The 22,194-nt window shown below is 41.0% G+C and overlaps 1 protein-coding gene across 2 annotated transcripts; it reads right to left on the bottom strand.

Annotated features, from left to right (window-relative positions):
* Positions 1–6,941: 6,941 nt before the first annotated feature.
* Emc7 (ER membrane protein complex subunit 7) lies at positions 6,942–21,073 on the bottom strand. 2 transcript variants are annotated; one of them, NM_001399270.1, is made up of 5 exons: positions 17,011–17,278; positions 12,748–12,867; positions 9,839–9,977; positions 8,419–8,499; positions 6,942–7,401 (listed from the first exon to the last, which is right to left on the bottom strand). In NM_001399270.1, exons 1-5 carry the CDS (start codon positions 17,241–17,243, stop codon positions 7,249–7,251), a joined length of 726 nt encoding a protein of 241 aa, NP_001386199.1. In that variant the 5' UTR covers positions 17,244–17,278; the 3' UTR covers positions 6,942–7,248. The 2 variants fall into 2 exon arrangements, with proteins under 2 accessions (NP_001386199.1, XP_017447059.1); XM_017591570.3 differs by lacking the exon at positions 17,011–17,278 and adding an exon at positions 17,289–21,073 and having other exon boundaries at positions 6,947–7,401.
* Positions 21,074–22,194: the final 1,121 nt, after the last annotated feature.

The following is a 22,194-nucleotide window of genomic DNA, read 5'->3' as shown; positions in this document are numbered from 1 at the left end:
ATTTTCTTTCCCTCGGCTTTCTGAGAATAGGCTGTCTTCATGGGCCTGTTTACCTCAGAGTGTCTCACTGCATTTCTTAAGAACAGGGTTACTTTATGTAACCACTGCACACATATAAAAAGAACTGCCTTGGCTACAGTGTTGCTCTGTAGTCTATAGATTGCACTCAAATTTCAACACTCTGTACAAACTATAAGAATTTCTTTTCCAGTTCAGGATCTAATCTAGAACCAATGGAGCACTCTGACATGCATGGCATGGTTAGAACCCTGTAACCTGGGGGAAGGTCTGAGGTCTCTTGGCCTTTCATTTCCCGGCCCTCTGCATACTAAGCAAGCACTCACTTACCCATCAATGTAAAGATTCAGTCCCACAGTGGTCTTGCACTTTCCCTCCCCTTCGTTTGAGGGGAAGTTCCAATTCTCCAGCCCTAGCTTTCTGAGCACTGGGATAACCATCATTAGCCACCCCGCAGCACGATTTAATTTTTTAAATAAGTAAAATATTAATGTTTGTAAAAACCAAAGCTATAAACAGATTTACTCAGAGAAGTGTCCCTCTACCCAACATTTTTTAAAAATCCCATTCCAGGGCTGGAAAGATGGCTCGGTGGTTAAGAGCACTGACTGCTCTTCCAAAGGATCTGAGTTCAATTCCCAGCAACCACATGGTGACTCACAACCATCTGTAATAGGATCCAGTGCCCTCTTCTAGTGTGTCTGAAGACAGTGACAGTGTACACATATAAATGAAATAAATAAATTAAAAAATCCAATTCCATCATTGCCTAGGTAATAGTCTATGTTTCTTCCCTTTGTTCTTTAACAAAACAAATAAACAATACCCAGATGGCTCAGTGGATAAAGTTGCTTGCCTCCAAACCTGGGACCTGTGTGGTGGAAAGAGAGAGCCAGTTCCTGCAATCTGTCCTCTGATGGCACACAGACAAAATAAAAAGATGTAAAAAGCCATTTTTACATTTAGCCATTTTCTTTCAGTGTTTGCACCAATTTTTAAAAATCATGCATCTAGGGGTTGGGGATTTAGCTCAGTGGTAGAGCGCTTGCCTAGGAAGCACAAGGCCCTGGGTTCGGTCCCCAGCTCCGGAAAAAAAAAAAAAAAAAAAAGAACCAAAAAAAAAAAAATCATGCATCTACTTGTATTTTGATGTCAACAAAATATTCACCACTTTTCTCTAAAGCGCTGACTCTTCAATAGTGATTGCTTCCTAAATACCCACCCATCCCTTGGGCCCTCAATGTACAAAAAGGGCTGTGTGGACTTGGATGTCTCTATGAAGCAATTCTCTATTGGGTACTAGGTTCAAGAGCTCTCCATGAAGCTAAACGCATGGGTCCTAGAGAAACAGACATGGGCTGCGCCCTCCTCAGCAGCTACTGTTACTGAAAGCTATAAAGACACACAGTAGAACAAGTTACTATGGAGACAGTAAATGATAACCAACAAAAGACCAATTCACATGTTCGTGTTAAAGTCAGAGAAGGCACAGTCATTACAATCCTCCAAGGGACTGTGTGCATCTATCTCCCTTAGTGATTCCTGAGCTAATGTGTGGGGGTAGGGAGCACAGCCTTAAATTCATCTGTGATCAGTAATTAGGCAAAGGAAGTCAAAGCAAAAGGAATCTGGTTTTTGCTCATTGTGTCTAACAATCCTCCATTCTTACTTAACATCAGCATGCTTCATGGCAATCTATCTACCAAAAATCCTAATGTCGTTTTTTAAACATGAATCTTAAACAAGTGTCAAACCACTAGATGTCCCCAAGGATGTTCTTACAGAGCACCAATCCCAAGAGTGTCATTTTTCCAGTCCTTGGCAGTGCTTTCAGGATTGTGATTGTCTTGTATAAATGCATGACGTCCTAGGAGAAAGAAGAGGCACCTTTACCTTTAACAGAGAATAATGCAAATGCATTCGCTTATTCCTAATACCACAAGATGGGAACTGGTGCTTATTGTTAGTGGTCCTCAAGTGCCTAAAGATCCCCAGCATCCACTTAAAAGTCAGTCCGCACCCATAATCCTGAACTGAGGAGATGAACACAAAAGTATTTCTAGGCCTTGCTGGCAAGCCAGTCTACCCAAACTGGCAAGCTCTAAATTCAGTGAGAAACCCTGTCTCAAAAAAACAATGATTGAAAAAGAAACTCCATGTCAGTTTCTGACCCAAACATGCACATACATGCACGTACATAGACACACACACGTAAAATTATATTCAGTTTTATTTTATATTCACAGTATTTTATAAGACAATGATTGATATGGCAATACATACTTTCTTAGGAAACAAGTGGAAGATTACCAATAATTCTGCCGGGTGGAGGTGACTGCCAAGTAGCTTAGCATCTACCCTGAAATCATATTGTGTACAAACATATACCTTAAAATTCTTATCATACATTAATTGTATAAAACAATATACTTTGTGATATTTTCATACATAATATATTTTAATTGTATCTACTCCAATAGTCTCTTGTCCCCTTTCTTCTCACCTGTCAATTAGTCCCACTTCTGCCCTTAGTATTTTTTTTAATTTATTTATTTTACTTATATGAGTACACTATAGCTATCTTCAGACACACCAGAAGAGGGGATTGAACCCCATTACATGGTTGTGAGCCACCATGTGGTTGCTGGGAATTGAACTCAGGACCTCTGGAGAGCAGTCAGTGCTCTTAACCACTGAGCCATCTCTCCAGCTCCATATCTTTTTATTTTAATATAGATGCTGTATATAGGAGAAGAGATGAGCATTTTGTCTTTCTGACTCTGGCTTATTTTGCTTAACATGACAATCCCTAGTTTGATCTTCCTGCCTACACATGATTGTGTTCATGTTTGTAGTTGATCCAATGCCATAGTGAATGCATAGTGCATTTTCTTTACCCGTTCATCCATTGATAGACTCCTCCACTGATTCTAAAACAGGGCTGATGTGAATAGTAAATATGGGAGTGCGAGTATCTCTGTTGTGTGCTCTCTTCGATTCCCTCAGGCTTATGCACAGAAGTAGTCGAATCTTATGTTAGTTTTATTCTTAGCCTTTTGAGGAAACTCCACACTGACATGAGGCCTGGATTAATTTCCATCCCCACTAGCAGGGTATAAAGTTTGATTTCCCCTGCACCCACAGCACCATCTAAAAACACGTTTCATTTGAACTCATAGAGCTATTAAGTAGCATTTGGCAGTCCTTGAACAGAAAGTATCTGGCCACTTAGACTCTGCAGAGAAGAAATCATAAGGCCTCAAGTGACATGGAAAGCTCCTACTCCCAACTAAATATAGATCAGAAAGCGACTGCATCTGTCACTTTCTATCTCGGTTAGATGCAACTGGAACAGCTTAGGGGATAAGAGGATTACTGTCCTTGAGAATTCATCTTCCTTTCACTGTGTTCTCAGACTCGAGTCTCCATCCAGGCAGCCTGGTGACTGGTTGCTTATTTGTTCAGTGAATAATTACTGATTTATGCAATGCGCTTGTGGGTGTAGAAGGAAATAGATACTGCCCCCCAACCTTCGGGGATATAGGCAAACAGAATAACAGAACACGAACAGTCCAAAGAAAATCACCCCAGTGGTGACTGAGGACTCAGCTTCTTCCCATATACAAATATTTCCCTTCTCGAAATCTCTTTCCTGCTGTTCCTTGGCACAGAAAGAAAACTATCGAGAGTCTGGGCCTGGATGCCAAGGGTACAAGAAAGGATGCATGGAGAGTGATGGGGTGCATGTGGACTGCCACACTCGCCAAGCTCCCATCAACAGCCTGACAGAAAAAAGCAAGGCAGAATATCTAGCTCAGATTAGCCAGGAGCTCTCTAGGTAGCTGAGGATGACTTTGAACATCTGATCCTCTTGCCCCTGCCCCCACCTGGTAGAGTTACTTGTGCATATCACCACACTGACTTTATGTGATACTGAGGAATGAACACAGGGTTTCCCGCATGCTACATAAACACTCTCCAACTGAGCTACTTCTCCAGCTTGAGAGTAGATGTTTCTTTCCCCACACTTGGTTCCTACCCACATGCCACATGTCAAGACATCACGTTGAAATACTTCTCTATTTAGGACACACCTAACGTTTCTATTTAATAACCCAATTCTTTTGGGAACACCAAAGTCTTCGTGCTCACTAGGGAAGCCAGGAATGTTAAATATGCAGGGTTGTCCTTTCAAGAGAAAAGATGTATAATTTGCTTTCTGACAAGAGGGCTGGGAATGGAGGTGGCTACTAGCCTAGGTAACCCCTGCGCTATCTGTAGGACCGGGCCATATCTAGCTCTCCCGAGCTCCCTCAGGGAGGATCTGAGGTAGCTAAAGTCAGGATGACCTTTGCATTGTTTGTGTGGCCAGGGTTTCCCCAAGCTTCCAACAACCAGGACCAGAAGTAGCTGATAGTTAAGAGAGGACTTTCGTGCTATGTGTATGACTGTAGGGAAGAGCAGCATGTATTCTGAGAAGAGTTTCAGTGTAATCGTGCCTCATTGTGCACACAGGACTGTGTTGTACTAGGAAACTTTCTTTCCAAATTGTACTATACTTAAATATACTTACTATACTTAAATATGCTTAAAATATACTGCCAGGTGTCAGACTCTACGAGTTCGAACCAACACCAGCTACTGAGTCATGTTGAACCAGATTTCTTTCTTGCCTCACAGGACTTGATGACACTTTGCAGAAACCCCGCTCCCTGCAGCTCCTCACAAAGTCAGGTAGCATTACAGAGATGGAGAGTTCCCTGTAGTTGCAGCAAGAATAACTTCGAAAGTAAATGCACACAGTCACACGTGCCTTTTTAGGCAAACAACTTGAAGCAATGAGAACAGAAAAGCCTATCAAGCCAGGAGCTATCTGTCAGGGTAGGCAGGAGGGCTAGCTATCTACCAGGAATGTTCTTCCCAACTTATTCTAAAGAGGATATAAAGAAAAGCTGTCTCTATACTGCTGGCCCCGGCTAAGCCTTGTCAAAGATTGAAAGCTGGGCCTATAGCCATACCACCCTGAATGCCCCCAATCTCATCTGATCTTGGAAGCTGGATAGTACCTGGATGGGAGATTTGAATCTGAGCCAGAAGTAGGCAAGGAATAAGACAGGCTGGAATGGGAAGCCTACGTTTCTAATTAACATTATCTCCAAGTTTTTCTTTTTTTGTATTGTTTATTGTCATTTGGTCACTGGAGCCCCAGACTGTGGCCCAGCATGTTATAGATGTGCTCTACCACACATTGCCTCAGCCCCATCTTGCCTGGTTACTCAGTATGATTAGTTCAAGATTCAAGCACAAGTTGGCCTGAGTGCAGTCTATGTTTAATTCTACTTCTCTGCCTCAAGCATCCTGGTGTTTGATATACATGCCTGACTGGCTCACTCTCTCCATCTAGTCTTAGGGATTGAATCCAGGACCTCTCACACTAGGCCAGCATTCCACCAACTTTTTAGAATGTTTTGAGACAGGGTCTCATTGAGATTTCCAACCTCACCTTGTCTTTACTGTGATCTTTAGCATAGCCTAGGAAGGCCTTGAAGTTGCTGTGATCCTCCTGCCTCAGCCTCTTAGCAGCTAGGATTACTGGCCCACACTACCAGGTCCAACAGGGTGTTCCTTTATGATTTTGCTAAAAAGATAATTTGTCCTCCAGGAGACAAAGTAATTTCAGACTTGCAGTACATTCAGGAGGCATCTGCTAACCTCTAGTCACTGGTCCCTGCTCAGGGAGTGCTTTCTGTTAGCTAGACTTGTTTACTTCTTCTTTAGTGGCTATCCCACTCTATCCCCCGACCCCAACAGGCATACCTTGACTCAGTAGTCATCCATCTTGCCCCTTCTCAGCCTCTCGATCTTACTGTATGTTACTTTTTCCATGCAGGCCCGTTTAAGAACTTTACTAGCACTTGTCTACTTCCTTAAGCATTTATTGAAGGTCATGGTGGCACACATTTGGAATCCTAGCATTTGGAAGCTTGAGCCAGGGTTATCACATATTTGAAGCCAACCTGGGCTATGTAGTAAGGCTAGACTGGGGTTCAAAATAGGACATTGTCTCAAAAATAAGCAAAAAAAGAAAGTAGAGTTTGGAAAGTAATGTTTTCAAATTTCATGTTAAGAAAGCAATACAGGGTTCTTTAGCAAAGGAGGGAATGGAAGTACTCTATTTGTCCAATCCTGTGGTTTAGGAGCGTCTCTGTAATTAAAATAACCTGTAAGAAAAAACTATACAATCTTTTGTGATGTACTGAAGTAAATTTAGCTCTCCAAACTGAAATGTTGTGATATTCTCATGCCGTAACACTGCAAAGAGAACTCTAAGGCTGTAAGGAAGAGAGCTTTGAAAACCTTTTGAGCCATGTCCCTCTAACACTAAGGCTGGTTTCCCATCCTAAGGCCAGAGGCTTTGTTTCTGGCTGGGTCGCTTTGCCACCCCCGTCCTACACAGCCTCACTGAGACAGATGCTGAGTTATTATCCACCTTTGTACTTTATCACACCTCACTGCACACAGCTAACAGACAATGACCGTGAGTGAATCCCAAGGACAGAGACTAGAACTCTGATAGGGTCTATGCTGACTTGCATGTCCACACTCTAAGAACAAGTGTAACAGTCAAATGATAATGGCACCGGGAACACACTATGCCACACAAGAGAAGGTTCACCGTGAGTGCAGGTCTTGGGGTTTTAGTTTTGAAAGTCTTACTCTATATCCCGGGCTGGCCTCAATTTCAAGGCAATCCTCCTGAATCAGTCATTTCAGTGCTAGGACTCCAATTGTGAGCCACCACAGCTGTATTAGGGTGGAAATTTTGAAATGTATGACCACATACTTAAACACCAGTGTACATACTTTTACCAAGCAAATATTTTCAAAAGAGAAGCTCGGATAAAGAACAACAGAAGATAAAATTATCTCTGGATTAAGACCTCTTTAATATACATAATGTATAGTACTTCATATAATTTATTAATGTCATTTTCTATAGGACACTGTAATTAATTCAGTGACATTAATATTGACCTCATACAAAGGATGAAAGCTGGGTTTTCTTGTGTACCAAGTACAAAACATGTGTTAAGAAGTTACATAGACAACAGTTGCACGAGATCAACTTCAGGATGACTCGGTTTACAGTAGTCACTTCACATGGTTTCCATCAAGACTTGGATGCCACCTGGTGTAGCCAAGTTTGTGGGACGACAGCTGTGGGCCTGACTACCTCCTTTTGCCAGCTCCACTTTTGCCTGTTTTACTGCTGCCACTACTTGATTTGCCAGAGGATTTTGAAGAGAAGAGTCTTGTCATAAACTCAGAGACATCAGGCAATTCATGGTTGGAATTCAACATGTTCATTGACTGCTCCATCTCCTGCAGGGAGAAAGCATCATATATGAGCAGTGCTCACCCTGTACAGAATCATCTGCATGTATGAACATAGAAATTAAGTAAGTTCTCTCTCTCTTTTTAATTATGCACATTTTTTTAGATTTTCCAATTTGGAAAAGAACATATAATTTTTTTTAAGATGAATTAATTTATGTATGTGAGTACACTGTCACTGTCTTCAGACACACCAGAAGAGGGCATCAGTTCCCATTACAGATGGTAGTGAGCCACCATGTGGTTGCTAAAAATTGAACTCAGGACCTCTGGAAGAGCAGTCAGTGCTCTTAACAACTGAGCCATTTCTCCAGCCCTGAGTAAGTACTGTCAAGAGAATGTTACTAAGTGAAAATAAAGGATTAAAATATCTGGATTAGGCATATTAAGCATATTAAGGTTATGCATTTCAACTGTGTAACAAGTAAGGCACACAAAGAGGATAATTACAATGTTTTAACTATATAAAAAGACGTTAGCATTTACCAAGATGACCAACTGAACTCATCTTATCCGATGGAAACAGCTAATTGAACACAAGGAAATGTAATAGTGCATTTACACAAACTCTTAGAAGAGTTTGTCATGGGCCTAGGATAAAGTTGAAAACCTCAGCCTCAGCCTCAGCCTCAGCCTCAGCCTCAGCTCCAGAGCTGCAGCTAAATGAACAAGCACCAGAACATGGCCAAATGATAGGATGGGAAGCTGAGGCAGAAAGACTGACAGTTCAAGGCCAGCATGGATAACTTACTGAGATTCTATCTTGAAGCAGATTTAAAAACTGGTTTAAAAACTAGCACTATTCCAATGGCAGAATGCACAAGGCCATGGTTTACTCTCCAGTGTCCATAAGCACGTATAACACACACACACACACACACACACACACACACACACACACACACACACACACCATACACATACGCACATACACACCAGTCTGGAATGCCACTTTAAAAAAGAAAGAGCAAGACTCAAAAGCCCATAGCTGGGCAGTCAGCTTACCCGTCTCATGTCAGGGTCACTTGTGTTGACCACTTTGGGCAGAAGCACAAATATCAATAATGGGAGAACCATCATCATAACCTGCAAGAGAAAAGAATTAGAAACCTTTTCTTTCACTTTAGCTTGTGAAACAAAGCCCGTTTTAATAACCAATCTCAAGATTCAAGTGTGTAGACAGAATAAAATGTAGTTGCCAACACAGTACTGGCAGCTTGGTGCTGTACGACTGCTGTGGAGCGTCTGAGACAGCCATGGCCTTGCTGTGTGTGCCTGGGCTTTCCTGACACCACACTTCCCTGTGCCTTCCATCTTTGTAAAGAGTAGAGTTTTAACACAAGTCACTTCCAAATGAAACTTCCTGCAAGCTGACACTGGGACTGGTGACTCCAGTGGCCAGAGGGGCCACTGTAGAGCCATCTGGGCTGCTTCCAGAGGACCGCACTACTGCTCTTAATTACTTCCTCCAGAGCCTGCAGCACAGTGCAAGGCACATTCTCCCTGAAGATGACCTAGAATCCTTTAGCACTTGACACACTTCTGTGCAATTTCAGAAATGAGAACACTGAGGATGAAAATGGCAGTCTCATTGCTGACGCTTCTCTGCTCAGCTGCCCTCCTGTATTAGCTCTGGTAATAAACTCCAGATGAATAGACTCCAAACTGTACTATTTATGATTTCAGTAATTATCAATACGGAACCTAATCCAAATTTAGAGAATCCTAAGATAATTCAATTTTTAAAAACAGATTTTTAAAAGGCAAATTTGTTCCTAGAGTAAGTATTTATTAGTATTTTATAAGTAGGATCACATAGCAGTTTCAAGATTAATACTAACTAATTAAAGTTCACCAAGGTAACTTCTCTGTTCACTACATGTTTTAAAGCGAAGAAAGAAAGCCCTACTCCGGGGCTGGGGATGTATCTTGTGTTATAGAGTACTTGCCTGAGTTTGAACCTCAGTACCTCTCAAACATATAAGCGTGATAGTGTACCCCTGTAATCCTAGCACTTGGGAAGTAGAGGCAGGAGACTCTGAAGTTCACTGTCATCCTCAGCTACATAGCAAGCTCAAGGCCAGCCTGGGATCCATGGGAACCTTTCTCAAACAACAACAATAAAACATTACATGTCCCACTAACATGAGCTGGTTAATAAATGACAGCACATTTATCAGTGGGCTAATATACGAGTAGAATGGGGAGGTTAACTCCATATACAACTCAATACATACTCTCATTCTATCTAGTATCCCATAAAATCTGATATCTTTCCCAATATTGATGTCAGTTGTGCATTTATTATAAAATACACAGTGGAATTCCCATCCCTTTCATTATCTGTTCCCTTCCCTTTCACAGGAGCTTAAAGTTTCTGAGTGCTAGAAGCGAACCAGCCATTAGTAAAATGTTATATACATACCATTGGGTTCATCAGGAAGTCTGTCCAGCCCCATGATTCCCTCTTAATAAAGTAAGAAGGTGGACCTGAAGATTTCATTTGCAGAGGATACGGTAATCTGACCACTTCTGACGTTTTGATGTAATTCACATATCTTGCTCTGATAAGGAAACAAGAGAAAGTGAATTCTACGGAAAAACGAGATTAGGGGTCGGGCAATAGTTCAAAAGTAGGACCCATGTCCCACATGTGCAAGGTCCTGGGTTGAATCCCAGGCTATTATAAAAGAAAGCATACACACAAACAAAGCAAAGAACTGCTTAGGTCAGCAATGCCTTAGACTTATTTCAGCTTTCAGGCTTAAAATATAAATCTTCTAAAAATTATTTACTTTTATCTTATGGGTGTTCTGCCAGAGATACAGTTAAAAAAAATTCTCAGCTAGAATTGGTAACAAATGCCTTAAATCCCAGCACTCTTGACTACAGTAGAGGCAGAAGCAGCTGGATCTATATGAGTTTGAGGACAGTTGGTCTATACAAAATGGCCAGCAAAATACAAATGAACTACAATAGAACTATCTTTTTAACAATAAGAATATAGGGGTTGGGGATTTGGCTCAGTGGTAGAGCGCTCGCCTAGGAAGCGCAAGGCCCTGGGTTCGGTCCCCGGCTCCGAAAAAAAGAAATTAAAAAAAAAACAAAAAAAAAACAAAAAACAAAAAAAAAAAAACCAATAAGAATATAGTGAGGAAACATGATAAAATTGTTGTTCCATGCCAGTCAGAGCTACATAATAAAACATTGCCTCAAAAAATAAGGAAAATAAAAATCCTTACTTATAAGTCATTCATGCATAGTCAACTTTACCTTTGAAATTGTCTATTTCTCACTCTTCACTTTTTACATTACAAATTCTTTCTGCCTGCCTGCCTGCCTGCCTGTCTGTCTGTCCGTCTGTCTGTCTGTCTCAGTGGTAGTATTGGTACTAGGCTCAAACCACTGAGCTATATCCCCAACATTTATGTATTTCTGCATTGTCCATTTGTTTATCTGTGTTGTAGTTGGGGTAATTTCTTTTACTATGTCTTCCAACTCAATAGACTTCTCTTTAGTTGTTATATATCTGTTAATCTTTCCGACTAACTTTTTTTTTAAAGATTTATTTATTATATATACTGCATTCTGTCTAAAATGTATGCTTGCAGGCCAGAAGAGGGCACCAGATCTCACTATAAATGGTTGTCAGCCACCATGTGGTTGCTGAGAATTGAACTCAGGACCTGTGTGGAAGAACAACCAGCGCTTTTAATCTCTGAGCCATCTCTTCAATCCCCCAAAGACTAACATTTTAATTAAGACAAAGCTACAAATTTTTTTTAAAGATTTATTTATTATATATAAGTACCCTGTAGCTGTCTTCAGACACACCAGAAGAGGGCATCAGATCTCATTACAGATGGCTGTGAGCCACCATGTGGTTGCTGGGATTTGAACTCAGAACCTCTGGAAGAGCAGTCAGTGCTCTTAACCACTAAGCCATCTCTCCAGCCCAAAGCTACAAATTTATATGTAGTAACCTTTACAATAAGAACAAGAGACAGCAAGTCTTCCTTTCTTTTTTTTTTTTTTTCTTTTCTTCTTTTTTTCAGAGCTGGGGACCGAACCCAGGGCCTTGCGCTTGCTAGACAAGTGCTCTACCACTGAGCTAAATCCCCAACCCCAAGTCTTCCTTTCTTTAATCACGTAAAACACACCTTTAAACTATTCTGGCCCATATCTAGTGCCCGTATGTTTAGTACCCACAGGTTTGTCTCAGGATGGCTCAATACTTGCTGTTTTTATTTACTTAGAACTTTTAAAGTAGTTTCAGCAAATAGAAATGCTTTTCTGAATTTAAACAGGTAATAGGGCATCACCTTCTGGGGAAGTTAAACATTTCTATGTGCTACTATTTTCCAGTTATACCAACCAAGGATCATCTCCGATCTTCAGTTGGGCACTCCTAGACTTTGTGAGAAGTTTTAAATTTATACCCCAGGTTACACATTTTTACCTATTTAGCCTATGTTTGTGGACACATAAGTGCCACAGTACACTTGTGGAGGTCAGAGGACAACTCAAGGAATTGGTTCTTCCTTCCATCATGTGGGTCTCAGAGATCAAACCCTGATCAATAGGCTCCATGGCGTGTATGTTTACCCCCTGAGTCATTTCATGGCCCCTCTTTCCATTTTATCAAGATCCTTACTTTGACATAAACTCCACAATTGCATCTGATAATACCTTTACTAAAATTTGTAGTGTATAAAGGAGAAGCTACAGAAACTTCTAGATCAACTTTGTAGCTAATAAGAAGAGGGATTATCAAAAGATCTCAATGTAAAGTTCTAAGCAGGACTGGAGAGATGGCTCAGTGGTTAAGAGCACTGACTGTGCTTCCAGAGGTCCTGAGTTCAATTCTCAGCAACTACATGGTGGCTCACAACCATCTGTAATGGGATCTGATGCTCTCTTCTGGTGTGTCTGAAAACAGCTACGGTGTACTCATATAAATGCAATAAATCTTAAAAAAAAAAAAAAAAAGGAAAAAAGGTCCTGAGTAGTATTTCTAATTCAAAAAGTTAAACAGTTTTCCACATTAAAAGCCATATTTAGATTATAACCTTCATAGTACTTTCCCCCTGCAGTAAGCAATCTTACCTTTACTGTAAACAACTATGGTAGGTGTTATGAACATTCATCTAGAGCGGGATCATTCAACTTCATAGTCTCAGTGCTCGGATTACAAACAAGAGTAGAGTAAATGTTTTAAGAAACAACTGTGGTTTCAGTAAGAGACTCTCAACCTTCACTGTAAATTTCAAAAGTGATACGTAACAACACACTAAGTAAACTAGACTTTGGCAAAAATAAACTGAGTATCCTCACCGCATTTTTCCTTTTGAAGTGATATCGACTCGGACAGGGTCAAACTTGTAAGCTGGAGAAATAACTTCCACTACGTAAGAGCCAGAGGGAATATCATGAACCACAAAGCTCCCATCTGTCCTGGAAAAAGGAAAATCAGGCTTAGTTACTTCTCATCAGCACCTTATTCCCTGTTGGACAGCATTTGCGTATTTCCCCTTAGTTCTCAAACAACATCAGAAGTGGGCAAGATGTGGTGGCTCCCAAATATAGTGCTAGCACTGAGGGGCAGCGGGGGCTTAAGCAGGAGTATCACCATGGGTTGAAGGCCAGCCTGGGCTACAGAGTAAGTTTCAACATAACCTGAACTACTACAGTGGTTACGGCTGTCACAAACAAAACAAACAAACAAACAAACAAACAAACAAACAAAGTGGAAGCAGCGAACCAAACAGAAAGCACAGGTATGGGAACTTGTCCAGTAATCATAAAATTCAGGAGAGTATGGCAAGAGGATCACTGCCAATGAAGGTAGCCTGAACTATGTAGTGAATTCATGGCCAGCTTGGGCTATATGATTTCTGCCCCTCTTCCCAAATAAAGAAAAACGGCAAAAGTAGATCCTACATTTTATGCTCCCAAATTCTAACAGTTTCTAAAATTAGATGAGCCTATGTCAGAGTAATAGATTCCTTCTGCAGGTACAAATGACGGTAACTAAAGAGCAGTTTCTACTCTGAAGCTCTATCTATCTTTACTGAAGAACAATTACCAATGTATATCATTACAAAGTAGGGTACCAATTTTATCATGTTCCCTCAATTTATTCTTATTGTTAAAAAGATAATTCTATTGTAGTTCATTTGTATTTTGTTGGCTTTCTTTTTCACACAAACATGTTTCAATAGTTTAGTCCATTTACTGTAGTTACTTTTTGACTGGTTATATAGAAACGTACAACTTAGTAGTTAAAGCCATCTATCTTTTCTTTATCTCCTCTAATCCTACTAAGTTCTTTTGTTTAAGTCACTGGACCAAAAGCTGGTAATTTCTTCTTGCAAGTCAAAAATAACTTGTCTAGAAAATGAAAAACTGCTACTTGCTACTTCAAAGAAAAAAGAAATTTAAAAATTAAGGTGAAAAGTGCTCCATGTCATTGCAAGTATAGACTAAGGTAAAGCACAATTGAACTATAAACATTAAAATACCTTAGTCCTCAGTTGCACATGCTTACTCTCCAGACCTACTTTCTTTCTTTCTTTTTTTTTTTTTCAGAGCTGGGGACCAAACCCAGGGCCTTGCGCTTGCTAGGCAAGCGCTCTTCCACTGAGCTAAATCCCCAACCAAGACCCACTTTCAAATGTGCCTCTGAGGGTTTTGTTTTGTTTTGTTTTGTTTTGTTTTTTTTGAGGTCCTAGAAGCTTCAGGAGGGTTGCATGTGGTCTGGTGAGAGTTAGAAGACATCTGTCTAGCCAAATCAACCCTGACAATCAATGAGATGACAGATGTCACAGCCATATCACCCTCACATCCTCCAGACCTACTCTACCTTTCTCTGTCTACGGAATCAGAAGAAAATGCCCTTAGAACATTTCCTCCACAGCTTTATCACTGCCTGGCCCAGGCTCAGGGCCTTGGCTACATACAAGCCCCACCCCACTCCACCCTAGCACTTCCAAGTTTCCAGTAGCCTATTCCCCTCCTTGTCCCTCTGGCAGAGGTGGCAGTAGTTTCTTGGTTGGTTTTGCTTTCATGTATTATTGGATAAATACTGTTGAGGCTGTAAGCTCCAGGGTACTGCACAATCTGTTTCTTCATACTAGGAAGAATACGCTGTTTTAACCTTTGATTAAACTCTATGTTTACTATTCTAATGTTAGTGCATATTCTGCTCTTTTGTTTTTGGAGACAAAAATTTTGCTATATAACTCAGGATGGCCTCAGACTCATGATGCTATCACCTCACCCTCGAAAGAGCTGGGACATAAATGTGGACATTACATCCAGTCATCTTCTGCTTCTTGATAGACCCTGACAGAAACAACTTCAAACGTTTTTTTCGAGCAGAGGGGGAAAAAAAGAAAGAAAGAAACTGATGACTATTCAACAAATAGAATCAGAATTACTGAAAGAAAAAGCAAAGTTGGGCATGATAGGAGACATCTGTGAACACAGTGAGGAAGTGAACACAGGAGGACAAGAGTTTGAGGATGATAAGAATCACACAGTAAAACTATACATAAAAAAAAAGTCAAGGACTAAAGAGATGGCTCCACAGTTAACAGCACTGATTGCTCAACAGGTCCTGATTTCAATTCCTAGCAACCACATGGTGGCTCACAACCATCTGTAATGGTATCTGATGCCCTCTTCTGGTGTGTCTGAAGACAGCTACAGTACACTCATATACATAAAATAAATAATTCTAAAAAAAACTTCACAAGTAGTACATAAACTTATAATATAAAAACAAACCAAAACCAAAGCCAAGCCAAAACAACAACAATAAAACCTGGCAACTACCTAACTGTCAGAAGACTGGAAAAGTAAATTGTGGTTTATCGTCATGTTATGATATAAAAAATGGCTTGACCATTTTAACCCATCTCCTCTCATCTCCATTTTTAAAGTCCAAGCTACTTCCCCAGAAACCAAAAGTACAGTCAAACTTGTGTGCTGTTATTCAAAACAGCTATAAGACTTATCCTACTTCCAACAAGACTATCACCATAAAAGTCATATCAATTCTCAACCAGCCCTTCTATATGAATAAGAGAATGTGAAGTAATAAAAATTGTTCATAAATATTAAATGAAAATTATGGTCTTATATGCTTTATTCTTAAAGACAAGTAATATGATTCTAAAAAGAGAAAAAAATTACTATAATACAATGGTTATTTTCTTTCTGTTGCATCTTTTTAAAAGAAAATATCTTGTTTATGTTTTCTTCAGTAAATATTTATTTATTTGTACTTGGGAGTCACTTCAGGACCTCTTGCATACAAGTGCCACCACAAAACTGTATCGCCAGCATTTGCTTCTTTGAGACAGGGTCTCAACTAAGTTGTTCAGAGTGTCCTTTAGCTTACAGTCTTCTGCTTCTGACTCCTCAGTAGCCAAGTTGTTAGGCCTGTGTCACTGTGCAAGGCTAAGCATAGCTAGCAATATAGAATATATTAAATTGTAAAATATCTTCAAAACAAAAATAGGTGTTTTTCAAACTGCTATATACTGCAGAAGTTGAATTTCAATGAAGCCTTATCTTCCCAATCTCAGTGGGAATTTATTATTAATGAAGCATTAGTTAGGATAAAATTTAAACAATACCCTAGTGTTAGAAAACATTAAACTACTGATTGTCAATTTGTCATTTTAATCTGAGGTTGAATATACCACAAGGGAACTTCAACAACCTGCAGAAATATGCAATTTAAACTTAAATGTCCACATTTAAGGTATGTGGTTTTCAGATATCATAAGTTGGTCTATAAAGCCTGCAAAGAAATATTTTCTTTCAGTTCATAGTTTCAACTCCAAATACTGGTGGCAAAATTTAAAACATCATATTCATGCCTAGAAGAGAGAAAACGGACTGCTGACATAGCGTCAAGAAATTCATCCCACCTTCCAATATAAAACACAAACTTAAAAACAAGAAAAGTACAATTATGTGTAAGGAATCTTAAGCAATCCTGGTCTGACTTAAATGACGAGTGAAATATCGCAAATCCCTCGACGAATTCAATCGTAAAAAGAACAATAATCACAATCTCGGGCCCAAAAAAAGCGCTCTTTGATTAGGGACTTCAGGGCCCATTAATTTTAGAAGCAGGACCATTAGCCTTACAGTCTATGTCGTCACTGGGAGCCCTTTGGGCTTTGACAATTCCCACTTGTTTAGCATCTTTCTACACAACACCAAGCTACCAGAAGAGTGACAGGTAGAAAGCAACCAGGTTCCAGAGACATTAGACAAAGTGCAAGGGGGCGGGGGTGGGGGCACTCAGCAGATAAATGGGCCCAAGTATGATCCGCCTCACACTGGGGCTAAAATGGGGCTACAAATAAATGACCCCATATGTTTCGGGCGCCTGGGACCACTGTCCGCCATCCTCGCTGCTGAAGTACCTGACTCCCTCTCAAGGTCTCCCAGCATAGACCGTTAGTGGCCCCGGTGCCTTCAGTTTTTGACAGCTACATTGCGGGTCCTGACAGCTGTCCCAGCTGGATACCCTTCCAGCGTCCGCCCAAATAGCTTTCCTGTTGCCCTCAGGATGCTCACTTAAGGAAGCCGACATGCTCTTCTCCGTCTACCAGCACTCGGGCCGCGGAGATCCAGTCCTGAGGCTTCACCCCTGGAACAACTGCACGTCCCTCGATCTTAAAACGATCTCCCAGGGCGACCCCACTACCTCCCGGGACCTCGGCAGCAGCCCCAGGCACCTCCGAGCTGTGGGCATCTCCTGATAATAATAGAAGCAGGATGAAAAAGAAACCCCACAGAGCACCCGCCATGACAGCAGCTCTGAAGAGTCAGGCCTACGGCCCCGGAAGCCCTACCCTGCCGCAAGGCCGCTCCAGCGGCCACCGCCGTCGCCCGCCGATGTCGTCATCACCACAAGCCGGATCTAGCATCGAGCTTGTCCACGCCCCCGGAGAGAAGTTAGGACAGTTGACTAATCAGGAGATGAGCTGCAGAACCGACGCTCTGAACCACCAGGGCTTAAAAGGTGGCAAGGCTTTTAAGCGAAATGCCAGAACGTCTAAGGTGAAGTAAAGGTGGAAGAGAGTGTATTGCTGTGGCGTCCACAGATGCAGGACTTATCGTGGGCGTAAAGGATAGAGACCGAGAGGGACCAGGATCTGAAGTGTTGAGTGCTGGGTCTGTAGCTAACACCCAGACATCTACTCTATCATTTTCTCAAGGTTCTTGCTAGCTATAACTATTCTCCTTTCTACTACAATCTCTGTAAAAAAAAAAAAAAAAAAAAGGAATGAACGAAGCTCTTGATGTAGAGTGGAAATGCAGAAATGTGGGCTGAAAAGGAGAGTGTGTGTGTGTGTGTGTGTGTGTGTGTGAGAGAGAGAGAGAGAGAGAGAGATCTATGTTTAAGAAGTACGTGAAGAATGTTTATTTTCATTCCTTTTTAATGCTTTGTTTATTTAACATACACAGATTGAAGACTGAGAAAGTAAAGCGCTCACTATAAATGGTCTCTGATGTACCTAATACACAGACAGGGCAAATGACAAGACCAACGGAAAACAGCATCTAGCAACCTTTCAGTTCTTTATTTACCAAGAGTGCCTCAACCCTGCTTTGTTTCTCACTGTTTTCTAGCTGATGGCTAACATTCTTTTCAGAGTTGATGCTTACCTCCCTTAAACACCTCAGTCATTGAGCAGAGGCCTACATACTGTAAAAATTCATCCATCTCTTCTACTAATTCTCTTCTATTTAGTTTCTCTGGTATAGAGTTTTTCTTGCAGCAGGAATTAATACACCTAGCTTTACACATGATTCTAGTGGTCTCTCTCTCTCCATTCCTTGACTCTATGCTCAGAGATAATCTATAAGCAAAAACATAAAATTAAAATATACACATATGGGGCTAGGGAGATGGGTCAGCAGTTAGGAGTACTTGCTACTCTTGGAGGAGTCCTGGGTTCTGTTCCCAGCACCCACACTATGGCTCTGTGACTTCAATTCCAGGTGATCTCATACCTCCACAGGTACTAGGTACATGTGGTTCACATACATACATGTAAGCAACATTCATATAGTTGATACTAAATAAATCTAATATGCAACATAATGTATATTTAGTTGACATTTAATACACAGTATATAAGTAATGCTTATTATGTAAATAAAAGCAGTATGTTATGTTGTGAACTTTTTTAAGACAGGATTTCACACTATAGTCCAGACTGGTCTTGAACTTTATCAGTTCTTCAGCCACTGAAGTGCTGAAAAGATTGACATGAATTGTGAGCCATCACAGTCAACTCAATGTGTAATTTAATTAAAAATGAATGTATTATAATACATATGAATATATAAATATATGCAGTTATAATGCAGCTGTATGTTACGTGTATATACTTGCACACCACCTATCTGATAGAAAATTGCAAATGCAGCTCTTCATCTTGCCCTTTTTACCTAATCTAACTTGAAAGAAAATCTCATTTCTTGGTCTTTGTTTTATAGCCAGGGTCTTATACCATTGCTCTGTCTGGCCTGGAATTCACTATGCAACCCAAGCTAACCTCAAACTGTGGTAGTTTTCCTGTCTCAGCCTCCCTAGTGCTAGAACTACTGCTCTTGACTATAAAATATCCCAATAGTCTACCCTCACACCAATCAGAATGACTAAGATCAAAAACTCAGGTGACAGCAGATGCTGGCAAGGATGCGGAGAAAGAAATACCCTCCTCCGTTGTTGGAGGAATTGCAAGCTGGTACAACCACTCTGGAAATCAGTCTGGAGGTTCCTCAGAAAATTGGAAATAGACCTACCTAAAAACCCAGCTATACCTCTCCTGGGAATATACCCAAAAGATGCTTCAACATTTAACAAGGACACATGCTCCATTATGTTCATAGCAGCCTTATTTATAATAGCCAGAAGCTGGAAAGAACCCAGATGTCCTTCAACAGAGGAATGGATACAGAAAACTTGGTACATCTACACAGTGGAGTACTTCTCAGCCATTAAAAATGATGACTTCATGAAATTCTTAGGTAAATGGATGGAACTTGAAAATAACATCCTGAGTGAGGTAACCCAATCACAAAAATCACACATGATATGCACTCACTGATAAATGGATATTAGCCCCAAAACTTGAAATAACCCAAGATACAATTCATAAACCACATGAAGCTCAAGAAGAAAGAAGACCAAACTAAGGATGCTTCAGACTTTCATAGAAGGGGGGACAAAAATACAGGTGGAAATATGGAGACAAAGTGTGGAGCAGACTGAAGGAAAGGCCATCCATAGACTGCCCCACATAGGGATGCACCCCATATACAGCCACCAAACCCAGACAATATTGCAGATGCCAAGAAGTACATGCTGATAGGAGGCTGATATAGCTGTCTCTTGAGAGGCTCTGCCAGATCCTTACAAATACAGAAGTGGATGCTCACAGCCAACCATTGAACTGAGAATAGGGTCCCCAATGGAGGAGTTAGAGAAAGGACTGAAGTAGCTGAAGAAGTTTGCAACCTCATAAGAACATAATATCAACTAATCAGAGCTCCCAGGGACTAAACCACCATCCCAAGAGAACACAGGAATGAACCTATGGCTCCATCTGCATATGTAGCAGAGGGTGGCCTTGTTGGGCATCAATGGGAGGAAAGGCCCTTGGTTCTGTCAAGGCTCGATACCCTGATGTTGGGGAATGTTAGGGCAGGGAGGTGGAAGGGAGTGGGTGAGTGAGTGAGTGAGTGAGTGGATGGGTGGGTGAGGGAGCACCCTCATAGAAGCAGGGAGTGGTGGGTGGCATAATGGGTTTCTGAAGGGGAAACCAGGAAAGGAGATAACATTTAAAATGTAAATTTAAAAGTGCAATTTAAAAAAAGTCTAAGGACTAGAGAGATGGCTCAGCAGTTAAGAGCACTAATTGCTCTTCCAGAGGCCCTGAGTTCAGATCCCAACAACTACATGGTGGCTCACAACCATCTGTAATGGGATCTGATGCCCTTTTTCAGTGTTTCTGAAGTCAGCTATAGTTACTCATATAAATAAAATAAATCTTTAAAAATTTTAAATCCCAATGGTATATAAATGAGTTTCCTTATTTTAAAAATAAGCCCACCAAGTACCCCAGTATATGGATCTACTGATTCCCTACTGAGACGTTAAAATTGTTCCTAATCTTATTGATTTTGCTGAAGTGAATTTCCTTCATCATGTGATTTCCATGTCCATATCCAGAATTCCCTTTTTTATTCATGATAATGTATTCCAGTATTCCTAATAGGTGCCTAAACCCCAGATAGCCCTATATGGACTCTCCTATATATACTACCTACAAAAAGTTTATAATTTATAAATTAAGCACAGTAAGAGATTAATGATGATTAATAAAATACTGTAATTACAGTAATATACTGCAGTAAAAGTTATTGTAGCAATAGCATATGATTAAAATCCAACAAGTTGGGGAAAGAAGGGGCTATCTTTATGGGTAGTGGAAAGTAGTAATTGACATTTTATCCTCTCTCTCTCTCTCTCTCTCTCTCTCTCTCTCTCTCTCTCTCTCACTTTGTAGACCAGACTGGCCTCAAATTCATAAAGATCCACCTGCTGGGATTAAAGGCATGTGCCAACGTGCTCAGCTTCAGTTTTTTCTTTTTACTGTACCCCTTAAGATATAACTATTATGGACTGAGTAGTGTGTGTCCCTGCAAAGTGAAGCTCTAACTGCCTGTAAAAATGTATCTGGATATAGGACTTCTAATGAAAATAACTAAAGTTAAATACATAAGGTCAAGCCTGATTCCTAATAAGGAGAGAGCAAACCATGGAGACATGCATAATCAGACAAAAAACACCACGCGGAGAAGCGATCTCAGGAGAAACCAACTGTCAGCATCTCCCTCTGGGATTCCCACCTGCTGAAACTGTGAGGCAATCTCTGTTGCTAAACAGGCCAAACTAGGTTGCTGTGAAAGGCCTAGCAGATTAATACACCATCCCTTTGCTGTTCAAGTTGCCTTTAGCAGAGTGGTAATAGCTTAGAGCAAAAAACACCTCAGGCAGTGGTAAGAACAGACTCTGGGAAGACAGCTCTCAATGGGGGGGGGGGGGGGGGGGACAAGGCTACTTAAACCTTAGGGCGTGGGTAGGAGCTTTTAGAGTGAGTGTACATCATTATCCAGTGCCAGAGCACTGGGGATGCCTCATTTACATAAGGAGGAATTCCATATGGAAGTTTGGCTACTGGGCTACAGCTACCCCTGGGGTGTGGGGACAAAGGCTGAACACAGGCCTGGGACAGTTGTTGGGGGAAGGGGGTAGCTGTTCTATTCCTGTCAATTTTAGGATTAGATTTCCAGGGTTTGGACAAACCTCAACCCAACTCTTGCTCTCAGCCAGCTCCCCTGCCCCCAGCCCCAGTCCCACAGCTCCCTGGCCTCACAATCTTTGACCTTTTCTCCCCATCCTTCTCCTAAATGCAACAACCAAGGTCTCTGTTCTCTGCCACACCATAAATGGGCTCTGCATTGTGTTGCAAATTTAGGGGAAAATCCGTGTGTTTGCCAAGAAGACATTGCATCAAAGACAAAAGCTACAAAATGCCAGTTTTAAGCTGCAAAGCACTGCTCACCTTGTTCACTTTTCTGTATAGGAGGAGCTGAGCCCTCAGACAATTTCAGTGTTATTTCAGATCCAACCGGGGCAAACATAAACCTTGAACCACCGTAAAACATGAGACTAGCAGTGCC

This window comes from Rattus norvegicus, chromosome 3 (genome assembly GCF_036323735.1).
Source record: "Rattus norvegicus strain BN/NHsdMcwi chromosome 3, GRCr8, whole genome shotgun sequence".
In the NCBI taxonomy this organism is placed as follows: Eukaryota; Metazoa; Chordata; class Mammalia; order Rodentia; family Muridae; genus Rattus; species Rattus norvegicus.
Note: the sequence above shows the minus strand (reverse complement) of the source record. Positions and strands in the feature narration are given on the sequence as shown.